The sequence below is a fragment of the Oncorhynchus mykiss genome, chromosome 12, assembly GCF_013265735.2.
Source record: "Oncorhynchus mykiss isolate Arlee chromosome 12, USDA_OmykA_1.1, whole genome shotgun sequence".
Taxonomy (NCBI): Eukaryota; Metazoa; Chordata; class Actinopteri; order Salmoniformes; family Salmonidae; genus Oncorhynchus; species Oncorhynchus mykiss.
This window is the reverse complement of record NC_048576.1, coordinates 43,840,066-43,864,050: the sequence shown is the minus strand read 5'-3', so window position 1 is coordinate 43,864,050 and position 23,985 is coordinate 43,840,066. Positions and strand designations below refer to the sequence as shown.

At 41.6% G+C, this 23,985-nt stretch overlaps 1 protein-coding gene across 1 annotated transcript; it reads left to right on the top strand.

Annotated features, from left to right (window-relative positions):
* Nucleotides 1-94: 94 nt before the first annotated feature.
* LOC110537640 (hypoxia up-regulated protein 1) lies at nucleotides 95-23,207 on the top strand. Its single transcript, XM_021623829.2, has 25 exons — nucleotides 95-328; nucleotides 3,442-3,514; nucleotides 5,579-5,672; nucleotides 6,008-6,086; nucleotides 6,236-6,390; nucleotides 7,193-7,269; nucleotides 7,369-7,550; nucleotides 7,691-7,806; nucleotides 8,814-9,000; nucleotides 9,406-9,540; nucleotides 11,569-11,651; nucleotides 14,694-14,826; nucleotides 15,010-15,191; nucleotides 16,701-16,839; nucleotides 17,222-17,270; nucleotides 17,895-17,971; nucleotides 18,086-18,235; nucleotides 18,700-18,884; nucleotides 19,136-19,223; nucleotides 19,320-19,576; nucleotides 20,182-20,266; nucleotides 20,470-20,746; nucleotides 21,076-21,183; nucleotides 21,487-21,594; nucleotides 21,881-23,207. Exons 2-25 carry the CDS (start codon nucleotides 3,448-3,450, stop codon nucleotides 21,928-21,930), a joined length of 3,063 nt encoding a protein of 1,020 aa, XP_021479504.2. The 5' UTR covers nucleotides 95-328; nucleotides 3,442-3,447; the 3' UTR covers nucleotides 21,931-23,207.
* The last annotated feature ends 778 nt before the right edge of the window (nucleotides 23,208-23,985 follow it).

Genomic DNA, 23,985 nt, shown 5'->3' with positions numbered 1-23,985 from the left:
AAGAACATACATTGTAGAAATAGGCGGGGTTTATGACTTTGTGTCTGTGGTAACTACTGACGACCGACTCGAGTGGATCCAATGAGATCACGCCGCGTTCTGGGCCCAATGGCGAGAACAAGCAGGTGATAGCAAGGGAAAAATCAAGAAATCTTTATTAGAGTGCCTACGAAGAGGTTTTTAGTTAATAGATCAAGCCAACAGTAAGAAGTATCACCTAAAATAATACAGTTTAGCTTGCTGCAAGTAAAGGCGTGCGCTTTCATTTTGTTTATATTGTTGTTTAAACCAGTCTGCTTCAAAGAACTGAACTGCTGGAGTGGAGAAGGTAAGGTTCTGCTCTGTCAGCAATGTGCCTAGCTAGTTAAGTAATTGTTTTTCCATTATATTCTAATTCCCAGCAAATACTGTTGCTCATGTGGTCCATTGACACAGTCCCAGCTACCGGTTATTTGCTAACATAGTCTCTCATTTCAAATGAAATGGTTGAGGGATTTTAAAGGTGAATTTTAACTAGCTGTGTTTCTAAAAAGCATTATTTGTATTGTAGGAAGCTACCTAAAGTATTTTTTTTATTGTAGGAAGCTACCTAACCGTTTACAGAACCCAAGACTTCTCTTTGTTTTTGAATGAATGGTCAAGGCATCACCTGCGCTGGGCGTCCATGGCATTCATACTGTACGCCAGTGCTCCATGATGGGGCTAGAGGTTTCCACGATCATGTATTTGAATATGAATAACTACATGCTATATAGCCATTAGCTTGCTGATTGCCTATTGTTTTCTACTTGATATAGACATTAGCTAGCCTAAATCCTTTATTTCGCGAAACGTGCCCTAGTCCGTAGATAGAAAAATAATTGCCTCACGGTTTCATCATGCTTCCTGACTTTTCATCAGCACTTGAATTAAGTCACAGAACTAAACTGAGTCACAGAACATCCACTTATCTGAACAGTGGTAGAAAAAGTACCCAACATCATACTTGAGTCATTTTCTGTTAAGTTATCTTTACTTATACTCCAGTGAAAGTCACCCAGTGGTATACTACTTGAGTGAAAGTCAAAGTATTTTGTTTAAAATATACTTTACTTGGAAACTTAATGTAATTGCTGCAATGTACTTAAGTATCAAGTTAAAGTAGAACAAATCGTTTCAAATTACTTATATTAAGCAAAGCAGATGGCCACTTAATATTTATTTACGGATAGCCAGAGGCAGGCTCCCACTCAGACATAATTTACTTACGAAGCATGTGTTTTTTGTGTCTGCCAGATCAGAGGCAGTAGGGATGACCAGGGACGTTCTCTTGACAAGTGTGTGAATTACACTATTTCTGTCCTGCTAAGCATTCAAAATGTATCTAGTAGTTTTGGGTGTCAGGGAAAATGTATGGAGTAAAAATTACACTGTTCTTCAGGAATGTAGTGAAGTAAAAGTTGTCAAATATTAATAGTGAAGTACAGATATTCAAAAAAAACTACCTAAGTAGTACTTTAAGCATTTTTACTGAAGTTCTTTACACCACTGCCTGAATGCACCTGGACAGTGAAGGTGGCATATTTTGGAAATTTGGAAGGAGGAGAGATGACTAGAAATGATGCGTTTGACCGTTTTATGTGTGGATTAATTAGAGGACCTTGTGCATTTCAGGTAAAATAACTCAATGTTTATATTCCGGGACAAATTAGGAATTGCAATCTGGGAGACGGATTTACATAGGAACAATAGAGCCTGGGACCTAATTTAAAAAAATCTGCTTTGGTTTTTCTTAATTTTTTTGCCTGCCATATCAATTCTGCTATAGTCTGAGACATTATTTTAAGTTTTAGAAACTGGGCCTGAGTAACAGGCAGTTGACTTTGAGCACGTCAGTCAGGCGGAAATTCACGAAATTAGTCCCTATCCCTAACAAGTTAATGCTTTTTGACCAGTTCCCAAATTAACGTAATTGGTTCAGAGTTTGTTTTGATATTTTAACCTGCGTGTCGTGATCGCGTTTGGTGTGGGGGGGACAAAATACATTTATGCACGATGACGCAAGCGTGCAGCCGGTTTGGTTTCGTGCTGAAGAATGGCAGCGCATTATCTAAGTATTCTTGTGGACTTCCTACATCTGCACTGGTATGACAAGTTTTGTATAGGTGAAAGCAATGTGGTGTATGACCACCAGGCTTTGGCTTTCACCGCTCCTCCTGTTCAACAGTGCAGGTGACGGAATGGACACACAAGAACAGGAGTCATCTTTGAGATGTTCCTTTTACCTTACTTGCTGCTCTAGAGCAGTGGTTCCCAAACTGTGCGGCACCAGGTTTTTTTTGGAGCTCAACACGGCTTTCAAGTTGTAATAGTAGAATTCACAAGGTGCTATTTCGAAGTTGGGTAGTGCATCAGTGTTCCTCTTCTCATGCCAGTCATTGCATACCGTAGAGCTATTTATAACTTGTTAGAAATCTCCAGCTCAACTAGCCCATGTCAGTTAATGTTTTTTAGCAATGTTTTTTTGCCTATAGATTTAGTTGGAATGTTTGAGTCACTCAAATATCACATAAATAAACATTAGGCATGACAATGTGTAGAACTGCAGGGAATAAGCTTTAAACTTGCTAAATTTTCTCTCTGCCAACAAGAGGGGTGTGAACAATGTGTCACGTACAGGACTTGTGCCCATAGAAAGATATAAAGACATGGTGTGGGGGGGGTTGTGATGATCCCCAATTCTGGAAGGGGGGCCTGAGTGGAAACACTAGAGCAGAGTTTCCCCAAAATCAGTCTTAGGGCCCCCCTGGGTGCACTGATTCAAATAAAGCTTGATGAGTTGGTTATTTTAATCAGCTGTGTAGTGCTTGGGCAAAAAAAAATGTACTACTGGGGGATGTGCTCACTCTATTTCCTTTCTGAAACATTACTTTTTACTATTTGCTGATATGCATTGTATAGAGAAATTGATGTTCTTGTGCATTTGTTTTTTTTTTAAGTGTAACGGATGTGAAACGGCTAGCTTAGTTAGCGTGGGCGCTAAATAGCGTTTCAATCAGTGACGTCACTTGCTCTGAGACCTTGAAGTAGTAGTTCCCCTTGCTCTGCAAGGGCCGCGGCTTTTGTGGAGCGATGGGTAACGATGCTTCGAGGGTGACTGTTGATGTGTGCAGAAGGTCCCTAGTTCGCGCCCGGGTATGTGCGAGGGGACGGTTTAAATTTGTACTGTTACATAAGCACCTGCCAAATTGATATTTGATCCCCAAAAAAGACTTCTAAAACAAATGACAACATTTGTAGCTAATGGATTTGTACAGGATGACAAAACCGAGTCGAGGATAATGAATCTTTGAGGTCTCAAAATATTGAACCAATTATTTCTTCAGCACACTTACCATGTCACTAAGAAGGCTGCTGTTAGCATTTGAATATCTGTTTTTGTTCTGCTTTGTGTGTGTACAGGTCACCATGAGGAGGAAGCTGACTTTATGGGCTCCCTTCTGCCTCGTCTTGGCTCTGCTGCCTTCAAAAACAGGTACTAACACTATACATGGTAATTCCATCCAAGACACCTGCCCGCATCAAGCACCGGCAGATTCGCTTAACACCAAATTCAAATTTCAACATAAATCTGAATGCCTCCATTTTGAGTGCGAGAAGAAAATGGACACGTGCAGAGGATATAGTTAATCTGTCACATTACAATATGATGCATTGTCTGTATTTGTAACTATTTACACATTAATTTACTGATGCACGGATGAACATTGATTAAGTTCAACTGATGCAAAAGACTGATTAATCACTCACATTGCCACCATACCACTGTAGCCAGTGAGAAATCATTGAAGCTAATCACCTTTAGTATTGTCTCACTTAGTCTGTAATAGAGGTTGACCGATTATGATTTTGAACGCCGATACCGATTATTGGAGGACAAAAAAAGCTGATACCGATTGATTGGATGATTTTTTTAACATGTATTTGCAATGACAATTACAACAATACTGAATGAACACTTATTTTAACTTAATATAATACATCATTAAAATCAATTTAGCCTCAAATAAATAATGAAACATGTTCAATTTGGTTTAAATAATGCAAAAACAGTGTTGGAGAAGAAAGTGGAATATGTGCCATGTAAGAAAGCTAACGTTTCAGTTCCTTGCTCAGAATATGAGAACATATGAAAGCTGGTGGTTCCTTTTTAACATGAGTCTTCAATATTCCAAGGTAAGAAGTTTTAGGTTGTAGTTATTATAGGACTATTTCTCTTTCTACCATTTGTATTTCATTAACCTTTGACTATTGGATGTTCTTATAGGCACTTTAGTATTGCCAGTGTAACAGTATAGCTTCCATCCCTCTCCTCGCTCCTACCTGGGCTCGAACCAGGAACACATCGACAACAGCCACCCTCGAAGCAGCGTTACGCATGCAGAGCAAGGGGGACAACTACTCCAAGTCTCAGAGCGAGTGACGTTTGAAATGCTATTAGTGCGCACCCAGCTAACTAGTTAGCCATTTCACATCACATCGTTACACCAGCCTAATCTCGGGAGTTGATAGGCTTGAATTCATAAACAGCAGAGCTGCTGGCAAAACACACAAGTGCTGTTTGAATTAATGCTTATGAGCCTGCTGGTGCCCACCATCGCTCAGTCAGACTGCTCTATCAAAACATACACTTAATTGTAACATGACACACAGAAATACGAGCCTTAGGTCATTAATATGGTAGAATCAGGAAACTATAATCTCAAACAAAACATGTATTATTTCAGTGAAATACGGAACCATTCCGTATTTTATCTAACGGGTGGCATCCATCAGTCTAAATATTCCTGTTACATTGCACAACCTTATATGTTACGTCATAATTATGTACAATTCTGGCAAATTAGTTCGCAATGAGCCAGCGGCCCAAACTGTTGCATATTCCTGACTCTGCGTGCAATGAACGCAAGAGAAGTGACAATTTCACCTGGTTAATATTGCCTGCCAACCTGGATTTCTTTTAGCTAAATATGCAGGTTTAAAAATATATACTTCTGTGTATTGATTTTAAGGCATTTGATGTTTATGGTTAGGTACACGTTGGAGCAACGACAGTCCTTTTTCGCGAATGCGCACTGCATCGATTATATGCAACGCAGGACACGCTAGATAAACTAGTAATATCATCAACCATGTGTAGTTATAACTAGTGATCATGATTAAGTTTAATGATAGCTAGCAACTTACCTTGGCTTCTTACTGCATTTGCGTAACAGGCGGGCTCCTCATGAGGCAGGTGGTTAGAGCGTTGGACTAGGTAACCGTAAGGTTGCAAGATTGAATCCCTGAGCTGACAAGGTAAAAAGCATGTGTCGTTCTGCAGTTAACCCACCGTTCCTAGGCCGTCATTGAAAATAAGAATGTGTTCTTTAACTGACTTTCCTAGTTAAATAAAGGTGTAAAAAATTGAGAACTTGAAATCGGCCCTAATTAATCGGCCATTCCGAATAATCGGTCGACCTCTAGTCTGTAATCATCACTTTGTTATTACAAAAGTACAGGTAATGGAATAATCATACCTATTATTTTGTCCATACAGCCTCTGTTGCAGTCATGTCAGTTGACCTGGGCAGTGAGTGGATGAAAGTAGCGATAGTGAAACCTGGCGTGCCAATGGAGATTGCTCTAAACAAGTGAGTATTGCTATTTTCATTGTCTCTAGCCATGTCATCGCAATGGGTTTAGGACTTTGTGCTTTTAGACAGAAATCCCTATTCCATTTCATGTTTGATAAGTATTCATAGTTATTAATATCGTACTCATCGCTGATGTGTGAGTACGCTAGCTGTTCTTTAGTGTTTACAATGCATGTTAACATGGCAATACCTAAATGGGCCCGTGTTGAATAGTGAATGAAAATTGGCTGAACTAAGGGTCAGTTCACGATAAAGTAAAAAAAAAAAAAAAGCATTCTCAAAGCTTTAACTTGTTTCAAATAGTCTGTCTTATCCTTCTTTGTGTTACACAGGGAGTCCAGGAGGAAAACGCCAATAGCTGTGTGTTTAAAAGAAAACGAGAGACTTTTTGGAGACAGTGCATTGGGAGTGGTAAGGCACTTTGTCATTGATAACCTACCAGGTCACATGTTTTAAAATGTCTATCATGCAGTTAGTGCTCTGTACTCCCCCATGTGAATCAATGAAGTTCATGAATTAATATCTACACTGACAATGATTTGTTTTTCTTTCTCCCGCAGTCTGTGAAGAACCCCAAATTTGTCTATAGGCATCTTCAGAGCCTCCTTGGCAAGAAGCATGACAACCCACAGGTGGCGGTCTATCAGAAACGCTTCCCCGAGCACCATCTGGTGACAGATGAGAGTCGGGGCACAGTTCTCTTTAGCAACTCGGAGTAAGTCGTTTTTGATTTAATCTCATTGGTTCCCTTTTCCTTTGTTTAGCAGGAGGTGATTGAGCCAAGTGATTTGTTGACGAGTACTAATAATATGGACTTCTATGGACGGTATGGGGGAAAATGCTGACCCATTAACTTATTGTTTGTCAGTGTACAACGTTCCTTTGGGTACTGCCCAAATAGCACATTTTAAACCGCCTGTGACAATGTCATTGATCCAGTATGTCCTATGCTGTAGTTGTGGATAAGAGTGATTGGTTCTGGGGCCTCGTTTCTCTAAGGCATTGTGGCACAGCGGTCTAAGGCACTGCATTGCAGTGCTGGAGGCATCACTACAGATCCAAGTTCGATCCCAGACTGTCGCAGCCGGCCGCAACCGGGAGACCCATGAGGCGGCGCACAATTGGCCCAGCGTCCAGGTTAGGGGTGGGTTTGGCTGCCTGGGATGTCCTTGTCCCATCACGCTCTAGCGAGGCCTTGTGGCGGCTGGGTAAATACATGCTGACTTCAGTCACCAGCTGTACGGCGCTTCCTCCGACACATTGGTGCGGCTGGCTTCCGGGTTAAGCGAGCAGTGTCAAGAAGCAGTGCGGCTTGGTTGGGTCGTGTTTAGGAGGATGCATGGCTCTCAACCTTCGCCTCTCCCGAGTCTGTATGGGAGTTGTGGTGATGGGACAAGACAAACTACCAATTGGATATCATGAAATTGGGGTGGAGAAAGGGGTTACAAAAAAATAATATATATTTTATAAAAATATGAAAAGTGCTTGGCTGTAATGTCTACTCTGTTTTCCTGCAGAGAAATGCAGTACTCTCCAGAGGAGCTCCTGGGCATGGTTTTGAACTATTCACGTGGACTTGCTCAGGACTTTGCAGGTTTGTCTGTTCACTAGTAGTACGGGGAAAAGGTTCTCTCAACATTGTTGCCCAATTATTTTGAAGCCCCCCTTGAATGTATTTTACTCTCGCCCACAGAGCAGCCCATCAAAGATGCAGTGATCACCGTCCCAGTCTTTTTCAATCAGGCAGAGCGCAGAGCAGTCCTGCAGGCCGCACAGATGGCAAGTGTTAAAGTCCTTCAGCTCATCAACGACAACACGGCGGTGGCACTCAACTACGGCGTCTTCAGGAGAAAAGACATCAACAGCACAGCACAGGTGCGCTAACTAGACTGCTTTTACAAGCGTCTTTTAACTAGGTTAAGTCTTTTTGAGTTGCGCTTCATAAGTTGTTTCGTGGGTCAGAAAAGTTGCTTGGTGTAACCCTAGACTTACATTCCCGTTGTCTCTCGCTACAGAACATAATGTTCTATGACATGGGTTCAGGCAGCACAACGGCAACCATCGTCACATACCAGACAGTCAAAACTGAAGAGTCGGGTTCCCAGCCACAACTCCAGATACGAGGAGTGGGGTAAGACAAAAGGACCTGTATACCCACTTTTACACACACACACTGCAACACAGGATGTTGGGGAAAGCACACGCCTTGCACTCTGCTCTCATCATTAAGAAATAAGTACTAGTTTTGTTTTCATTCCATATACAGTGAGCTCCAAATGTATTAGGACAGTGATTTAAAAAAACACGTTTTGGCTCTACTCAAGCACTTTGGAATGATAGAATGAGTATGAGGTTAAGGTGTGGACTGTCCACTTGAATTTCAGGCTTTTCATCCATATCGGGTGAACTGTTTCGAATTCACAACACTTTTTGTACGTAGTCCCCCCTTTTTAGGGGACCAAAGGAATTGGGACTAATTCCGCTGTGTAGTTAAGTATTTGGTCTCATATTCATGGTACGCTATGACCACATCAAGTTTGACTTGACAAATTTGTTGGATGCATTTACTGATTGTTTAGGTTGTTTCAGATTATTTTGTGACCAATAGAAATTAATTGTAAATAATGTATTGTCATTTTATTGTAACTAAGAATGTTTCGAAACACTTCGACGTTCATGTGGATGCTACCATGATTACGGATAATCCTGAATGCGTTGAGTATTATTACAAAAATATTATATCCCCCCCCCAAACATGCTAACCTCCCCTGTTATTGTAATGGTGAGGTTAGCATTTCTTGGGTGTTTGATATTTGTGCTCCTAACCCTAACTTTATAATATACCATATAAGTGAATTTGTCCCTATACCTTTGCTCCCCTAATAATAGGGGGGGGGGAGATTATGTACAAAAAGGTGTTCTCTAAACGGTTCATCTGATATGGCTGAATATACCCTCATATTAAAGCTTAGTCTGCACTTCAACCGCATAGTCATTGAATCTTTTCAAAACAATGTGTCACTGTCCCAATTCTTTCGGAGCTCACTAAGTATTTGTATTTTCAATGTCTTATTGTGGCTCGATGACAAGCACATTTCTCAAATGTTCCTATCCTAACAATGTTCTGTCTTTGACCAGGTTTGACCGCTCTCTGGGGGGCTTTGAGATGGAGCTGCGGCTGCAGGACCACCTGGCCAAGCTATTCAACGAGCAGAAGAAGACCAAGAAGGACGTGAGGGAGAACCACCGGGCCATGGCCAAGCTCCTCAAGGAGGCCCAGAGACTCAAGACTGTGCTGAGCGCTAATGCCGAATTCATGGCACAGGTGACGGGACCTTCGCTAACCCCAGTCTTACACCATTCTCCTTACCTTTGCTGCAGTTGAGAGTAGTTACCAGTTACTCCCATGTCACCCGTAGTGTTCTACTGTAGATGTGTAACCTTGTCAAATAATTACACAGGTGAAGCCATCGCATTGCTTCTTTATCCCTCCATTCCCTGTCACTTCCAGTCTTGCACTGTTCTGCACATTTAGAGAAATAAGGTCTTTTTTTGGTAACGTTTCTTATGTATTGATGTTCTGTCAGATGTGTTAGATCTGAAAGTAAGCACCCATTCATTTGGGGAAATGTTTTTAGCTGCACTTTTACAGTTATCCATAGTGTTCTACTGCAAATGTGTATTACAGTACATGTAAACCCAATATACTCGCACTCTCTTTGTTGTTCAGGTGGAAGGGCTGCTGGATGACATGGATTTCAAGGCCAAGGTGACCCGTGTGGAGTTTGAGACCCTGTGTGCTGACCTTTTTGAGAGAGTGCCTGGCCCTGTACAGGATGCCCTCAGCTCTGCAGAGATGTCCCTGGTGAGTCACTGTAGCTTGTGTGCATTCATTAGGCACCAAATGGACTTAACCAGGAAGGGACTCCCTGGATTTGTCCATTAACTAGATTTTTGGTTTTCCATTGAAAACCTTAAAACATTTCCCATTGAGTGCCTTATTAATGAACATGACACTTGTTTGTCTTGATATTTTAGTAAAGCAGTGGCCAACTTTATTTTACATTTTGGGGAGACTTGGGACTTTTTATGCACAAACGACAGACAAAAGCATCAAAAGTCACAGGAAAACCAGCATTATCAAAAAGAAAACTAAAGGATATTTGTTCTGAAGTGTCTTCGATCTGAGATGACAGATCTGGAGACAGAAGTCTCTATATACTTCCATTCATTTTTTTTCAACTGGTACCGGGGGACCTTCAGGCGAGTCTTGTGATGCCTGTGGGCGTCCTAGAGCAAAACAACCAACGTGTTTGTGAGTCTCACCTTTGCAAAGAGAGCTCATATTAGTGTGTAGCCCAAACTGTTTTGACTCTACAGACAGAACTTGGCAGCTCGGCTGTACCGGCATCAGATGAGTCCCAAGATGCTTGTGGGGGTCGAAGAGAAAAACATAGCCTTAACTTTCCATAGAGGGGTCATAATATACCGGACAAAAATATAAACGCAACTATTTAGAGTTAGTTCATATAAGGAAATCAGTCAATTGAAATAAATGTATTGGGCCCTATTCTGTGGATTTCTCATGACTATTTCTCATGACTAGGAATACAGATATGCATCTGTTGGTCAGACCCCCCCTGATCCCCATGGATCAGAAAAAAGTCCGTACCTGGTTTGACCATTTGCCTCATGCAGTGCGACACATCTCCTTCGTGTAGAGTTGATCAGGCTCTTGATTGTGGCCTGTAGATGCTGGATATTGGCGGGAACTGGAGTATGCTGTCGTACACGTCGATCCAGAGCATCCCAAACATGCAGACCATGGAAGGACCATATGCAGTCCACTGAACTGGGACATTTTCAGCTTTCGGAATTGTGTACAGATTGTTGCGACACGGGGCTGTGTATTATCATGCTGAAAATGAGGCGACGGCGGTGAATGAAAGGCACGACAATGGGCCTCAGGATCTCGTCACGGTATCTCTGCATTCAAATTGCTGTAGATTTAAAATGCAATTGTGTTTGTCCGGAGCTTATGCCTGCCGATACCAAAACCCCACCGCCACCATGGGGCAAACCGCTCACCCACACAATGCTGTAAACATGGTCTGTGGTTGTGAGGCTGGTTGAACATACTGACAAATTCTCTAATTACAGACAGAAATACTTAGTTTCATCAGCTGTCCGTGTGGCTGGTCTCAAACGATCCTGCAGGTGAAGCCGGATGTGGAGGTCCTGAGCTGACGTGGTTATACATGGTCGGCAGTTGTGAGGCTGGTTGGACGTACTGCCAATTTCTCTAAAATGACGGAGGCGGCTTACGGTCGAGAAATTAACATTCAATTCTCTGGCGACTGCTCCGGTGGACATTCCTGCAGTCAGCATGCAAATTGCACGTGGCATTGTGTTTTGTGACAAATAGGGATAAACACATTTTTGCACCACATTTGAGAGAAATAAGCTTTGTGTGGCACAATTTTGGGATCTTTTTTATTTCAGCTCATGAAATATGCGACCAATGCGTTACATATTTTTCAGTAGTTTAGGCCAACCCGTTTGGACGCCACAGACTATTTTGTAAGACTGATTTGCAGGATGTCTCATGGTCTGACACACTGCAGATGTGGAAGTCCGACAGGCAGATGTGGTGGATTGAGACACTTCCAATGCAAAACAAAAACATATCTTGCTTAAACTGAACAGATTTTTATGGGATTGTTGTGTTCTGCTAATTAGATTTCCACGAGGGTGTGGACATTGACCTTACGGGGTTAAACATGACATGTTTCAGCATGTCAAGCGTTCAGAGATTTCTACAGAGATTGAACCAACACATGTTTGTTTATTTGCAAGTACTGTAAGTACATCTTCCAACATTGTTTTCCAACAGGATGAGATCGAGCAGGTGATCCTTGTGGGTGGCTCCACCCGAGTGCCTAAGGTGCAAGAAGTGCTGCTCAAAGCCGTTGGGAAGTATGTCAACAGTTTCACTTGACACTGTCAATACTTGGGGCTCTACACTACATGAGGGACATATTGTCCAGGGTTTTGGCTGTAAGATGTAATATTCAAAACAAACCTTCCTAGACAATGAAACACAATAGAATAGAGTAAGTGCTTCACCTGAAAGTGTCATAGGTAGTATCTACTAGAGTGATGGTATGTAACTCACATGTTGGAAATGATCCATCTGGGATGAAAAGGCTTAAAGGAATAGTTAGACTCAAAATCAAACTTTGCCAGGTTTTTGGACCTGAAAAATGGAAATTAGACTAAAGTGTACACCATTTGTTGTGAAGATCAGCTAGATATGCCTTAATTGCAAATTAATATGAAAATAGGCCAATGTTCCCTTAAATATGGGCACTGAGCAAATTGCAGGTCTGAGCGTGAACTTGAAAGTTGTGAAAATTCTGTGCAACTTCCGGCTGTGCCTATTTTAAGTTGCCAAGTAGACTACGATGGCTTTTTGATCATAATGTATTAGGCCTACAGTGCCTTGCAAAAGTATTCAGTATTCCCCCTTGGCGTATTTCCTATTTTTGTTGCATTACAACCTGTAATTGATTGTAATTGTAATTTTATATGGATTTCATGGAATGGACATACACAAAGTAGTCAAATTGTGAAGTGGGGGAAAATTAACTTGTTTACAAAAATTCTACAAAATGAAAAGAGTTGTGCGTATGTATTCACCCCCTTTGCTATGAATCCCCCTAAATAAGATCTGGTGAAACCAATTACCTTCAGAAGTCACATGAGTTAGATTGCCCACAGGTGGACTTTATTTAAGTGTCACATGATCTGAGTATGTGTATATATGCATGCATGCACCTGTTCTGAAAAGAGTCTGGGGCACCACCAAGCATGTGGTGGTGCCCCAGACCACCAAGCATGCACCATGAAGATCAAGGAGCTCTCCAAACAGGTCAGGGATTAAGTAGTGAAGTACAGATCAGGGTTGGGTTATAAAAAAATATCAAACTTTGAATGCCCCACATTAAATGAAAAGAAAATGGCACCACAACAAACCTGCCAAGAGAGGGCCTACCACCAAACTCAGACCAGGCAAGGAGGGAATTACTCAGAGGCAACAAAGAGACCATGAAGGAGCTGCAAAGCTCCACAGCAGAGATTGGAGTATCTGTCCGTAGGTCCACTTTAAGCCGTACATTCCACAGAGCTGGGATATATTGGAGAGTGGCCAGCAAAAGCCATTGCTTAAAGAAAAAAATTAGCAAACACATTTGGTTTTTGCCAAAAGGCATATAGGAGACTCCCCAAACATATGGAAGAAGCTACTCTGGTCAGATGAGACTAAAATTTAGCTTTTTTTGTTCAAGGAAATTAACACCATCACCCTGAGAACACCATCTTTTTCATTGGCAGGGACTGGGAAACTGTTCAGAATTGAAGGAATGATGGATGTCGCTAAATACAGGGAAATTGTTGAGGGGAAACCTGTTTCCGTCTCCCAGAGATTTGAGACTGGGACAGAGGTTCACCTTCCAGCAGGACAATGACCCTAAGCATACTGCTTAAGCAAAACTTGAGTGTTAAGGGGAAACGCATTTAAATGTCTTGGAATGGCCTAGTCAAAGCCCAGACCTCAATCCAATTGAATATATGTGGTATGACTTAACCATTGCTGTACACCAGCGGAACCTATCCAACTTGTAGGTGCTGTAGCAGTTTTGCCTTGAAGAATGGGCAAAAATCCCCGTGGCTAGATGTGCCAAGCTTATAGACATACCCCAAGAGACTTGCAGTGGTAATTGCTGCAAAAGGTGGCTCTACAAAGTGTTTACTTTTTTTTTCTTGTTCGTTTCAGAAAATAAAATATTTAGCATCTTCAAAGTGGCAGGCATGTTGTGTAAATCAAACGATACAAACTCCCCCAAAATCTATTTTAATGCCAGGTTATAAGGCAACAAAATAGGAAAAATGCCAAGGGGGGGGCGGGGTGAACTCTTTCGCAAGCCACTGTACCTGCCATAAAACAATGGTGAAAATGCATCCCATAACATTTTAACATGGAAATAGCTGTTCTATCATTCAGCCTACAGTAGCAGCCAATGTGTGGTGGTCAATGTAGGCCTACATTCCATGAGACTTTTGAAAGAAACATGCAGGGATTGACATTGACCTGTTATCTAGTCCTTCAAACAAGGTTACTGAATGTGGTGGTTGCAAGAAACCACTTTACGTTATTGTTCCCGAACCATTTATTATAATGAATCAGACAAATGATGCTAACATCTGCCTATTGGCTACTTGGCTTAGTCAAGCCAACCTCAAAATACAACAGACCCTTTTTTAAGACCAAAAATAGTTCTATACCGGACTTTCTTTTCAACGATGTCTAGAAATGTACATGTTTTGTGCTCTTGTATGAAGCAATGACACCCCTATTGCTGACTAGAAATTAGCTTTTAACTGGGCTAATATTTCACTAACTAGCGAAGGATATTAATCAAATGTGCACACGTGGCTACATGCAGCTCTTGCTTTGATCTCAAAACAAGCACATCTAAGCCTGTAAACAGTCCACTTCAAAAAATGTCACAGATCTGTATATGGCAATGGTCTATTTGCATATAGGCCTACTGCAGCTCTGATTGGTTATGCTGCACCGGTCTGTGTAGAGTACGGGTCCAATAGCATCCTACTCCAACGCGGTCTGCCTACAGAAAAATCTCTTATACATTTTGTTACATTATGTTGCATTGAAAGTGGCTATTGCTTTGATCCCAATTGCCACAGTAAAGGGAAATGATAGTTAACACCAACTGGTTAAACTTTAGAAAGTTGAGTGAAGTTGTCTCGTGCACTTCTCCGTTCTGCGGTAGTCCCGGGGAGCTGCACGGCCGTCTCGGGCTACACCGCAGCTTCGAGTGAACATTGGTTGAGGCATGTAGTTTCATATACAGACCATTTGACTACTTTTGAGGTCTGAAAAAGTATCTGGCCAACCTTGTTTTTGAAGTGATATTTCACTTTGACCTGACTGTGTAGAGAGGAGCTAGGGAAGAACCTCAACGCAGATGAGGCTGCAGCCATGGGGGCTGTGTACCAGGCCGCTGCCCTCAGCAAGGCCTTCAAAGTCCAACCTTTCCTGGTTAGAGAGGCAACCGTTTTCCCCATTCAGGTAACACAGCCCATTCTTTAACATTGAAACCCATCCCTTAAATAAATAATAATAATTGAATTGCGTCAATCCAAAATGAAAGTAAAAGCTAAGCACCACACAACTGCATGTCATATGGTGCTCATCTTTTACATTTATTTTGGATTGTAGCATACAGCTGTGTTTGTTTCTCTCACTCTCCAGGTGGAGTTCACAAGTGAGATGGAGGAGGATGGTTCCAGGATCCTGAAGCACAACAAGCATATTCTGTTCCAGAGGATGGCCCCCTACCCCCAGAGCAAGGTCTTCACCTTCAACCACACTGACGACTTTGCCTTCAACATCAACTACGGCGATCTCAGTTTCCTTGGCCAGGAAGACCTCAGGTGAACACCACCCAAAATAAAGTTGGATTTAATTGGTCGGAATTTAGGTCCGGTTTCCTGGACACAGATTAAGCCTAGGCATGGACTAAAGCATGCTGAATGGATGTTATTACGATCTCTTTTAGTTGGAATTTGGACTAATCTTCCACGAGTCCTCAAACATTAAAATACAACTTATAATAAGATCACATTTTCACATACAACACACTGTAACAGACTTAACACTGACATATTGACCAGATAAAGTCTGAAATTGTAGTTTGATTCCTTCATCTACCATAGTCCTGCACAACCTTCCAATTTAAATGGTTCTAAAGTATTATTTGAATTTATATTGGAAGGTTTCTGGTTTGCTCAGAAGTTATTCCATTTCTTCATGGCTCTAAATCATAATGTTCTTGTCTTCTGTCTAGATAAAACATAGATGGTGGACAATCTATTCCTAGTATTTACTGAAAGTCTGTCTCTTACCAAGTGTATACTGTTGTGAATAGTTTGGCTGTTTTTTAAATGGTGTACATTGTGAAATAAAATAAGCATGTTTTTTTAATTCTTGATTGATGACCAACAACTCACTGAGCATGACTACAACAGAAGAACCATATCTCTACCTTTAAACAATCCTTGTTGCTTTGTTCTGTGCGATCTGCAGCCTCCTAATGTCACTTACTGATGCATGTCCCCAGACCACAGAACAGTAGGTCACCTGACTACCAATTAATGCTTGGGTTGTTTGCCGTAGAACATTTCCCGGTAAATATTTGGCTATACTTCTGATCATGCATGCAATTTGAATATATTTTTTTACATGAGTTTGAGACAACCATGATAAGCAGTTGTCTTGCTGCACCCGTAGTAGTTTGGTTTCTGACACTTCCTCAATTTGTGGTTCCCCCCCAATACTTAATTGTATCCCATGCTTTGTTGGCCTTTTGCTGGTAGAACAGACCAACATAACCTTGGTTTTCCTGGTGTTCAAAACAAGTTTGTCCTGGGAAACCCACTCCATTATTTCCTGGATCTACTTGTAGAGCCTGCTGTACTGTTGAACCAGTTGTCTTGCTGTATAAATTGTAGGATCATCTGCAAATATAGTAGCTTGAGTTTCAGATAAGACAAAAGCAAGGTTATATATGTGTGTAAAGTGGCCCAATGGAGAATACATTGTTTGTTTTTAGCCTAGGATTTGATTGTCTGTGTCCAGGAAATCGGCCCATAGATTTACCCCACTCTGTGAGCCAACACGGCTAAACGGCATGGTCTGAAAAGGTTTTATGTAGACCGCCTGGAAAATTAAGGATATGCTATAGCAGCGTTTGTTCGGCCATTTATATTAGGGCTATAGACACTAGGGGGACAAATAAAGCTGTTTTGAATTTAATTGGAATGTAAGTGACTTACAGCTAACTTACCTGTTGCATTCACATTCAATTATCATCAGATGCATTAACTTGGAGGGGTCTGAATTTTAATTGTAAATAAAAAAGTGTAATTTCTTTCTTCCACCAGTGTCTTTGGCTCTCTCAACCTGACCACAGTGCAGCTGTCTGGGGTGGGCAGCAGCTTCCAGAAGCACACAGATGCTGAGTACAAGGGCATCAATGCCAGCTTCAACATGAACGAGAGTGGCGTGCTCCTCCTTGACCGGGTCAGTACCATATAATTACTTATCGAATGTGAATTATATGAACTCTATGGTCAGTGCAATCCTCTAATGCTTATGGAGCTCCTCTCTGGAAGTACAACTAAACCTCAAATACAAAACACATCAGGCTTTTTACACTTTCAAGATGGTTGCAAAATACATCCAAATAATATTTTATATTTACTTTAAGGTTTGATGCAATTTACTTTTTTTAAATGTAAATCTACATTCTCATCGTGTTTGCATCTGAGGATTGTAAAATGCCTTAATCTACCCACATAAACCCAATTAAAATTGGCTTGGTTTGAAGTTATTTTGAGTTGATTTAGACACTATTGAACTCTGTTTTGGGGTAATCGACATTGACCTAAGTTGCTTTCTTCAGGTGGTGTCTGTGTTTGAGACCGTTGTGGAGGAGGAGTCTACTCTGACAAGTAGGTTTTATGCTAACATCGTAATCATTTAACATCTGATCACCCCTCATAATCATAGTAGAGGTGGGCGACAGACAAAATTGCCTGAATTGATGCAAGAACTACGTTTATAACATTAATGTGCATCACTTTTTAAATTATCTTTTCAAATATTGTTACTAGTTTGGTTGTATGAAAAAGGAAACCGCACACTGATCTTGATAGTATCACTGATTTTTAAAAGCTTACGTATCGGCCTCACTTCTGACGAAGGCCGTGCGACCGATATGTAAGCTTATTAAAGATCAGTGATACTATCAAGAGCAGTGTGCGGTTTCCTTTTTCATTCATCAACTGTTGCCATGAACCTGCAAAAAGTTTGCTCAGATGTGTGAGTGCCTTTTGAATTTTGAGTTACTAGTTTGGTTGTAGCCATCAATTGTCAAATTAACAATCACCCATATTAGCATACTTATTTAATTTCAAGCTTCACATTTCTCTAGTATAGGCCATGAACTAATGAACTATATCAGCAAAATTCCTGCGATAAGGATCTGTACGGTAATGTCGATAATTTTCAGGTTATTGTCCCAGCTCTAAATCAGTCTCTTCCATGTCTTAATTCTGTCTCTTTTGACCTGTCAGAACTGGGAAATACAATTTCCAACCTGTTTGGAGGGGGATCCTCGGAACCCAACACAAATGTGACTGAACCAGTTCAGGTAACCCTCTACTAAAGTTACCATTCTAATGTAACAAGCACCAGAGTTCCTCCTGAACACTAGTTCATGGCTGTCTAACTCTCTCTGCCGCTCCCCTATTGTCTCTGAATCCAGGATGAGAAGGTTCATCCGGAGTCTGTGAAGGAGCAAGAGGAGGCTGCGCCCCAGGAAGAGAAGCAGGAGCCTGGGGAGGAACAGCAGCAGGAGGAGGTGGCCCCAACCCACGAGAAGACTGAGGGAGTAGACAGTAAGGCTGACCTTCAGGTAAGAGCTTGGCTCAATTGGATTCCACATAAATGCCTGGGATGTCGCTGGGCCTAGCTCAGTTCTCCTAGTTCCACATTGTGGAATGTTTAGATGGAAATATGTAGAACAAAAATGCCTCTGGCATGTTTAAGGAATCCGGACAGATCTATTCGTGACATTTCTATCTGCAACATTCCACAATGTTTGCCTTCTAAACCCTGGTTTGTTTAGCTCAGCCCTGGGGTGTATTCAGTCCTTTTGTGTTTAGTGAACTTTCCAAAATGTTAACAATGTTGAATGGAATGTTTGGTAAGAGAATGTTGTCAAGAGTGGGGGGGTGTATACTAACCTCACATGAATGAGTTTTAACTCATTCTCTGTTTGAATTCAACATTAAATAACTCATTAATGTAATGTAAATGAGGCTCTCTTGAATAAACCAAGATTTCATGAACTATTAAATATTTTATTTTTCTGAGCAGGATGAAAAGGAGGGAGCCAAATCTGGAGAAGAGGAGAAAACGACAGAGGAGGCGGCTAAGACTGAGGCCGAGAAGAAAGCCAAGCATCAGAAGAAAAACGAGATCTATGAGGATGTCACAGTGGAGCTCCAAGTGAAAGACATCCTTAACCTTCATTTAGAAGCCGTCACCTCCTCAAACAAGAAGTGTGTTGCTCTTTCCTTATGACATTTTAGTTGGGCTCAAATGTGCAGGGTGGGGAAGTTGAAAATACATTTTTCAAGCTGTAATAATGCTGATATTGATGTAGCGTTGTGACTTGTCAAACACCTAGTGACTTCAGAGGCTTTGAATCTGTTGGCGTAATGGCTAAGTTGTTTGACCGACTCATAGACCGAGGTTTGAGTCCCGGCTACCTCCAAATTCGCTGCAATAATGTTTGTTTTCTTCCTGTCAGGCTCCAAGACCTGACTGATCGAGACCTGAAGAAACAGGAGAGGGAGAAGACACTGAACAGCCTTGAGGCATTCCTTTTTGATACCCAGGTTAGAACATTACCTTTACAGTACAACATCAGTATATTCTGTCTGGCGCTCTCGTGTGTGTGTGTGTGTAAAGCCTTCTCTCCCCCCCTCCATTAGGACAAAATGTACCAGGAGGAGTACCAGGCAGTGGTGTTGGAGGAAGAGAAGGAAACCATCCTGGCCAAGCTGAGTCAAGTGTCGACCTGGATGGACGAGGATGGCTACTCTGCGTCCACCAAGGAGTTGCGGGAGAAGCTGCGATATCTCAGAAAGCTGTGCAGGGACATGTTCTTCCGCGTGGAAGAGCGCAGGAAGTGGCCTGGCCACCTGGCCACCCTGGAGAGCATGCTCAACCGCTCCAGCTTCTTCCTCAGGTGGGTCAAAGCAGCTCTGTTAGAGCTCTAGGATCGGCTTCCCCTTCACCATTCATAACCTGGAATGGAATATGGAAAAACTGACCCAAGATCTGTTTATTTAACCTTATTTTACCAGGTCATTTTTATATATTTAACTAGGCAAGTCAGTTAAGAACATTCTTATTTTACATTGACGACCTACCCTGGCCAAACCCTCCCCTTACCCGGACGATGCTGGGCAAATTGTGCGCTGCTCAATCACGGCCGGTTGTGATACAGCCCCGGATCGAACCAGGGTCTGTAGTGACGCGCCTTGCCTGAAAACAATATTTTACAGCGATGACCTGGGGAGGAGATGAATTAACAAATTGGAAGCTGGGGGTGATTAGGTGGCCATAATGGTGTAAGGGCCAGATTGGGGAATTTGGGATCTTATTCCTTTGACCAGAGGAAAGAGGGACCCCTACTGGCCCTGTAACACTACTTTCGGCAGCATCTGGTTTCCCATCCAGCGACCGGCCAGGACCGACCCTGCTTAGCTTCAGAGTTTAACATTTTAGAGGTGAATCATCAGATGTACAATGCATCCATTTGACATGGGTCTTCTGTGGTTTTTCCTTAAGGAGCTCCAAACTTGTATCAGAGGATGACCGAATCTTCACTGACGTGGAGCTGAAGACGTTGGAAAAAGTCATCAATGAGACCTCTGTATGTAATGATGTTTAATAATGTCCTATTTGTTTTACTCAGTACATTTGTCAATTCTATTATTTTGATTGACCATTATTACTCAAATTTGAGATGTGGTTCAAAACAATCTATATGGAAGTGATTCACTGAGTGCCATCGTTTGTAATCTTTGATTATTTTTCATTTTATTTTAACTGCCAATACCTCCCCCTCTTCCACAGACGTGGAAGAACAACACAGTAGCTGAACAGGAGAAGAGTTCTCCCACGGAACAGCCTGTGCTACTGTCCAAAGACATAGAGTCCAAGTGGGCTTTGCTGGACCGCGAGGTCAACTACTTGCTGAACAAGGCCGCCAAGCCCAAGGCCGCCAAGCCCAAGACCGCCAAGGCCGCCAAGCCCAATAACAACAGCACCACAGAGAGGAGCAGCAGCAAGGCCAACAGCAGCAAAATGGAAGAGAAAGTCATACTTCCCAAGGAGGAGACCAAAGACGAAGGTGGGAAAGTGGGGAAAACCAACACATTTCTGTTATGGAACATGTGCTTTATATATAGAGGTCATGTTCAGTAGGGCACACCGTAGCAAAACATTTTGAAACTCATTTGAGTGTATGGACTGTAGGTAGTCCCTCCCTGTTTAAGTACATTTCCTTCTGTTAGCTATGTAATGAAGGGGGTTCCTCAGCTGTAATTCATGTCATTTGTCATTTGCAAAGGAAGTGCTTTTGCAGACTTGTTCATATGACGTGTGATATCTTATCAATGATCCCTTAGACAAATGTAATCATAGTCCACTTTTCATTGGCGGCATTTGTTTTCATTCAAGAGGGCACTGTGAAGGTGCAGCAAGAGGAACCGCCCATCAAAGAGCCCACTGGACAGAACACAGACTTACTCAGCCAATCACAGCCTACAGATAAAACTGCAAGTACAGGTGCGTCTGTCATAGAATGTATGTAATATGGTCATGTTCAGTTTGGCATACCGTAGCAAAAGGTTATGGAGCATTTATTGGACAAATCCAGGTAGTCCCTCCCTGTTTGACCCTTCTTCTGTTTGGTACGTAATTAAGGGGGTTCCTCAGCAATGAGTTTCATCTGTAATGAATATAATTTGCAAAGGAAGTGTTTTTGCAGACTTGTTCACATGACATGGGAACTTGTCATTGAACCCTTTTTAAACAATTCTAATCACCGATCAGTTCTCTTTTCATTGGCAACATTTGTTTTCATTCAAGAGGGCACTGAGGAGGTGCAGCAAGAGGAACCACCCATCAAAGAGCCCACTGGACAGAACACAGACTCACTCAGCCAATCACAGCCTTCAGATAAAACTACAAGGACAGGTACGTCTGTTCATAGGAACAGTGTCTGCCATAGAAACTACCTTTTTGCGTGTGTGAATTGGCACCCAGTTGCCTTTACAATTTCTCGCTACATAAGTGGGCGTCTGATGGAAAAGAATTGGGCATACCATTCAAGCTCGAGCAACTGTCTGCAACTATGAAAAGGAAGGGCATTTTAGTTTTCTTGTCCTTCAGTCTTTATTTTGGTTTTATACCTGGTCATATTTGTAATACTGTGCTGCTACATATTTGAGTATAATATTGTATTCCTCCTTCCAATTTTCAGAACCAACAGAGAGAAACCAGTCAGAAAACCACAAAGGGGATGAGTTATAACAGCTGGAATGAGATTTCATTGTATTTGTTGACTGTTTAATGGTTTCCTACATATTTGGGGGGGTTTTGTTTTTCCAGCCTTTTATTTTGAAAACCGTAAAGTCATTGGATCAGCTCAGACTTCTTGAAATGTCATATTCCCACTACCTACCTCTCGTTCTCACTTTCTGTTCACCTTCATCCCCCTCTGCGGCCGAACATCTTTCCCCTCTTACTGACATGATGAGCAAGGAGCGCTGACGAAGCCTGGAATAATAACCAGCGAATGAACTGACACAAGACTTCAAGTTTGTATTCTACCATCCTGCCCTACAGGTTTAGGCATACTTTCCCACATGCAAACAACTACTTGGACAACTGTATATTTGCCCTGCATTGAACAAAAGTGTTTTAGTTTTGGTAGGACTAATGATAACAGGACTCAATGTTTCCTCCACTGGAACTCTGTTGCATTGCATCGTTTGTCGCTTTCTGGGATCAGGAAGGGTAGTTGTGATTTGACCTCTCAAGCAGGCTTGTTTTCACGTAGCAAGTCTTGCTTTTATTTTATTTTTTGTGGGTTTGCACTGGTTGTTGAGAAATATATCAAATGGGCTGGAGCTAATGTATGCTCCTCTTGGGAAATGGAATGGGTTTTAGTTGTATTTGAATATTGAATGCCTTTAATACCTTGTATTGTGGCGCATAAACAATCTGTGATTGTGTGTATACAATATCCTACAAAGGGGGAATTGATTTGTCATCCAAATATTACTGCTGACCAGACGTTAAATGTGTTCATAGGTGTAAAATCTATTTCATGCTTTTCAGAACCTTCTCGCCATGGTCTTCTGACAATTCATCAATGAATTAGCTTGAGGGAAACATTTTTTCACTGAAGTACATCTTGATTTCTAGTTTCTCTAAATTGTACTCCAATACATAAAGTTAAACTTCAATTACCAAGGTTTTTTGGGCTAGCCATTGGTTGTGTTCAGTAGGTGAAAAAAATGGCATTGATTATCGTTTTGTTACGCTGTGCACTACTGAACACAACCCTGGTCTTTGTATGGCTGCAAGTATGAATTTGAGGGCTGCTCAACTGTTGCACTGACGGAAGAATAAGTAGATATTATCCATGTCTAAAGCTGCTTGAATCTCTACCAGAGGAGTGTGGTTCCTGTTCTTTGCATCACCTCAGATGGTTTGAGGGGGAATAAACTAACGGGATTGGGGGATGCCAATGCTTTTGTTTCTAAACTGTTAATAGTATTAAAAAAAATATGGTGATCAACAGTGGAATGTTTTATTTTTCTCAATCCGTGTCTAAAAATAAGATGTGTATTTGAAGACCCACGTCATCTAACATACAAATGTATCGTAACTCTGGGCTAGGGTTGATTCTGTAACTCAAATCTAAGTAATGGTTTCATTGCGTTTCAATTCCAGATTGGTCTGTGTAACTGACCAACTTGAAGAGCAGCAGGACAGATTATGAAGAAAAATTTGACCATTTTCTATTTTACTTGTATAAAAGATGGCAAGTGTTTGAGTATGGTTTTATACACCGGTATCTGTAAAGACTGGGACACTTAAGGAAAAGACAACTATAACATTTAAATATGATTTGATGGACCGCATCAAAAAGGAGCCCTTGAAACCCTAATACACATATGTAGTCATTTTGAATTGTGACATTTGGTTATATTGCATAGCATCCATTGACACTTGTCCCTAAACAAAGAGAACCCTTAATTCCATTAACAAGACCAGACTTTCATTGCTTAAAAAGGAAATAAACTATTGAAACATGCAGTGCTATATGTGCAGGTTACACAGATATATTCACATGGAAAAGTGTTTATTTCAGCCTGAAATTTGCCAGTCATCTTTTGGACTTAACCTTCCTACCTCAAGGGCTAGTAGCCTATATGTGTTAAGACCAGCCAGCCATGCCCATGTCCCAAAACTGAAAGTGAAATCCTTGCCCATGTGCTATTTCCTTGAATAAGCTGTGTGGATGAAAGCAATATAGTCAACTGGTACGCTAATTTATTGCCAGATTGTACTGACCCA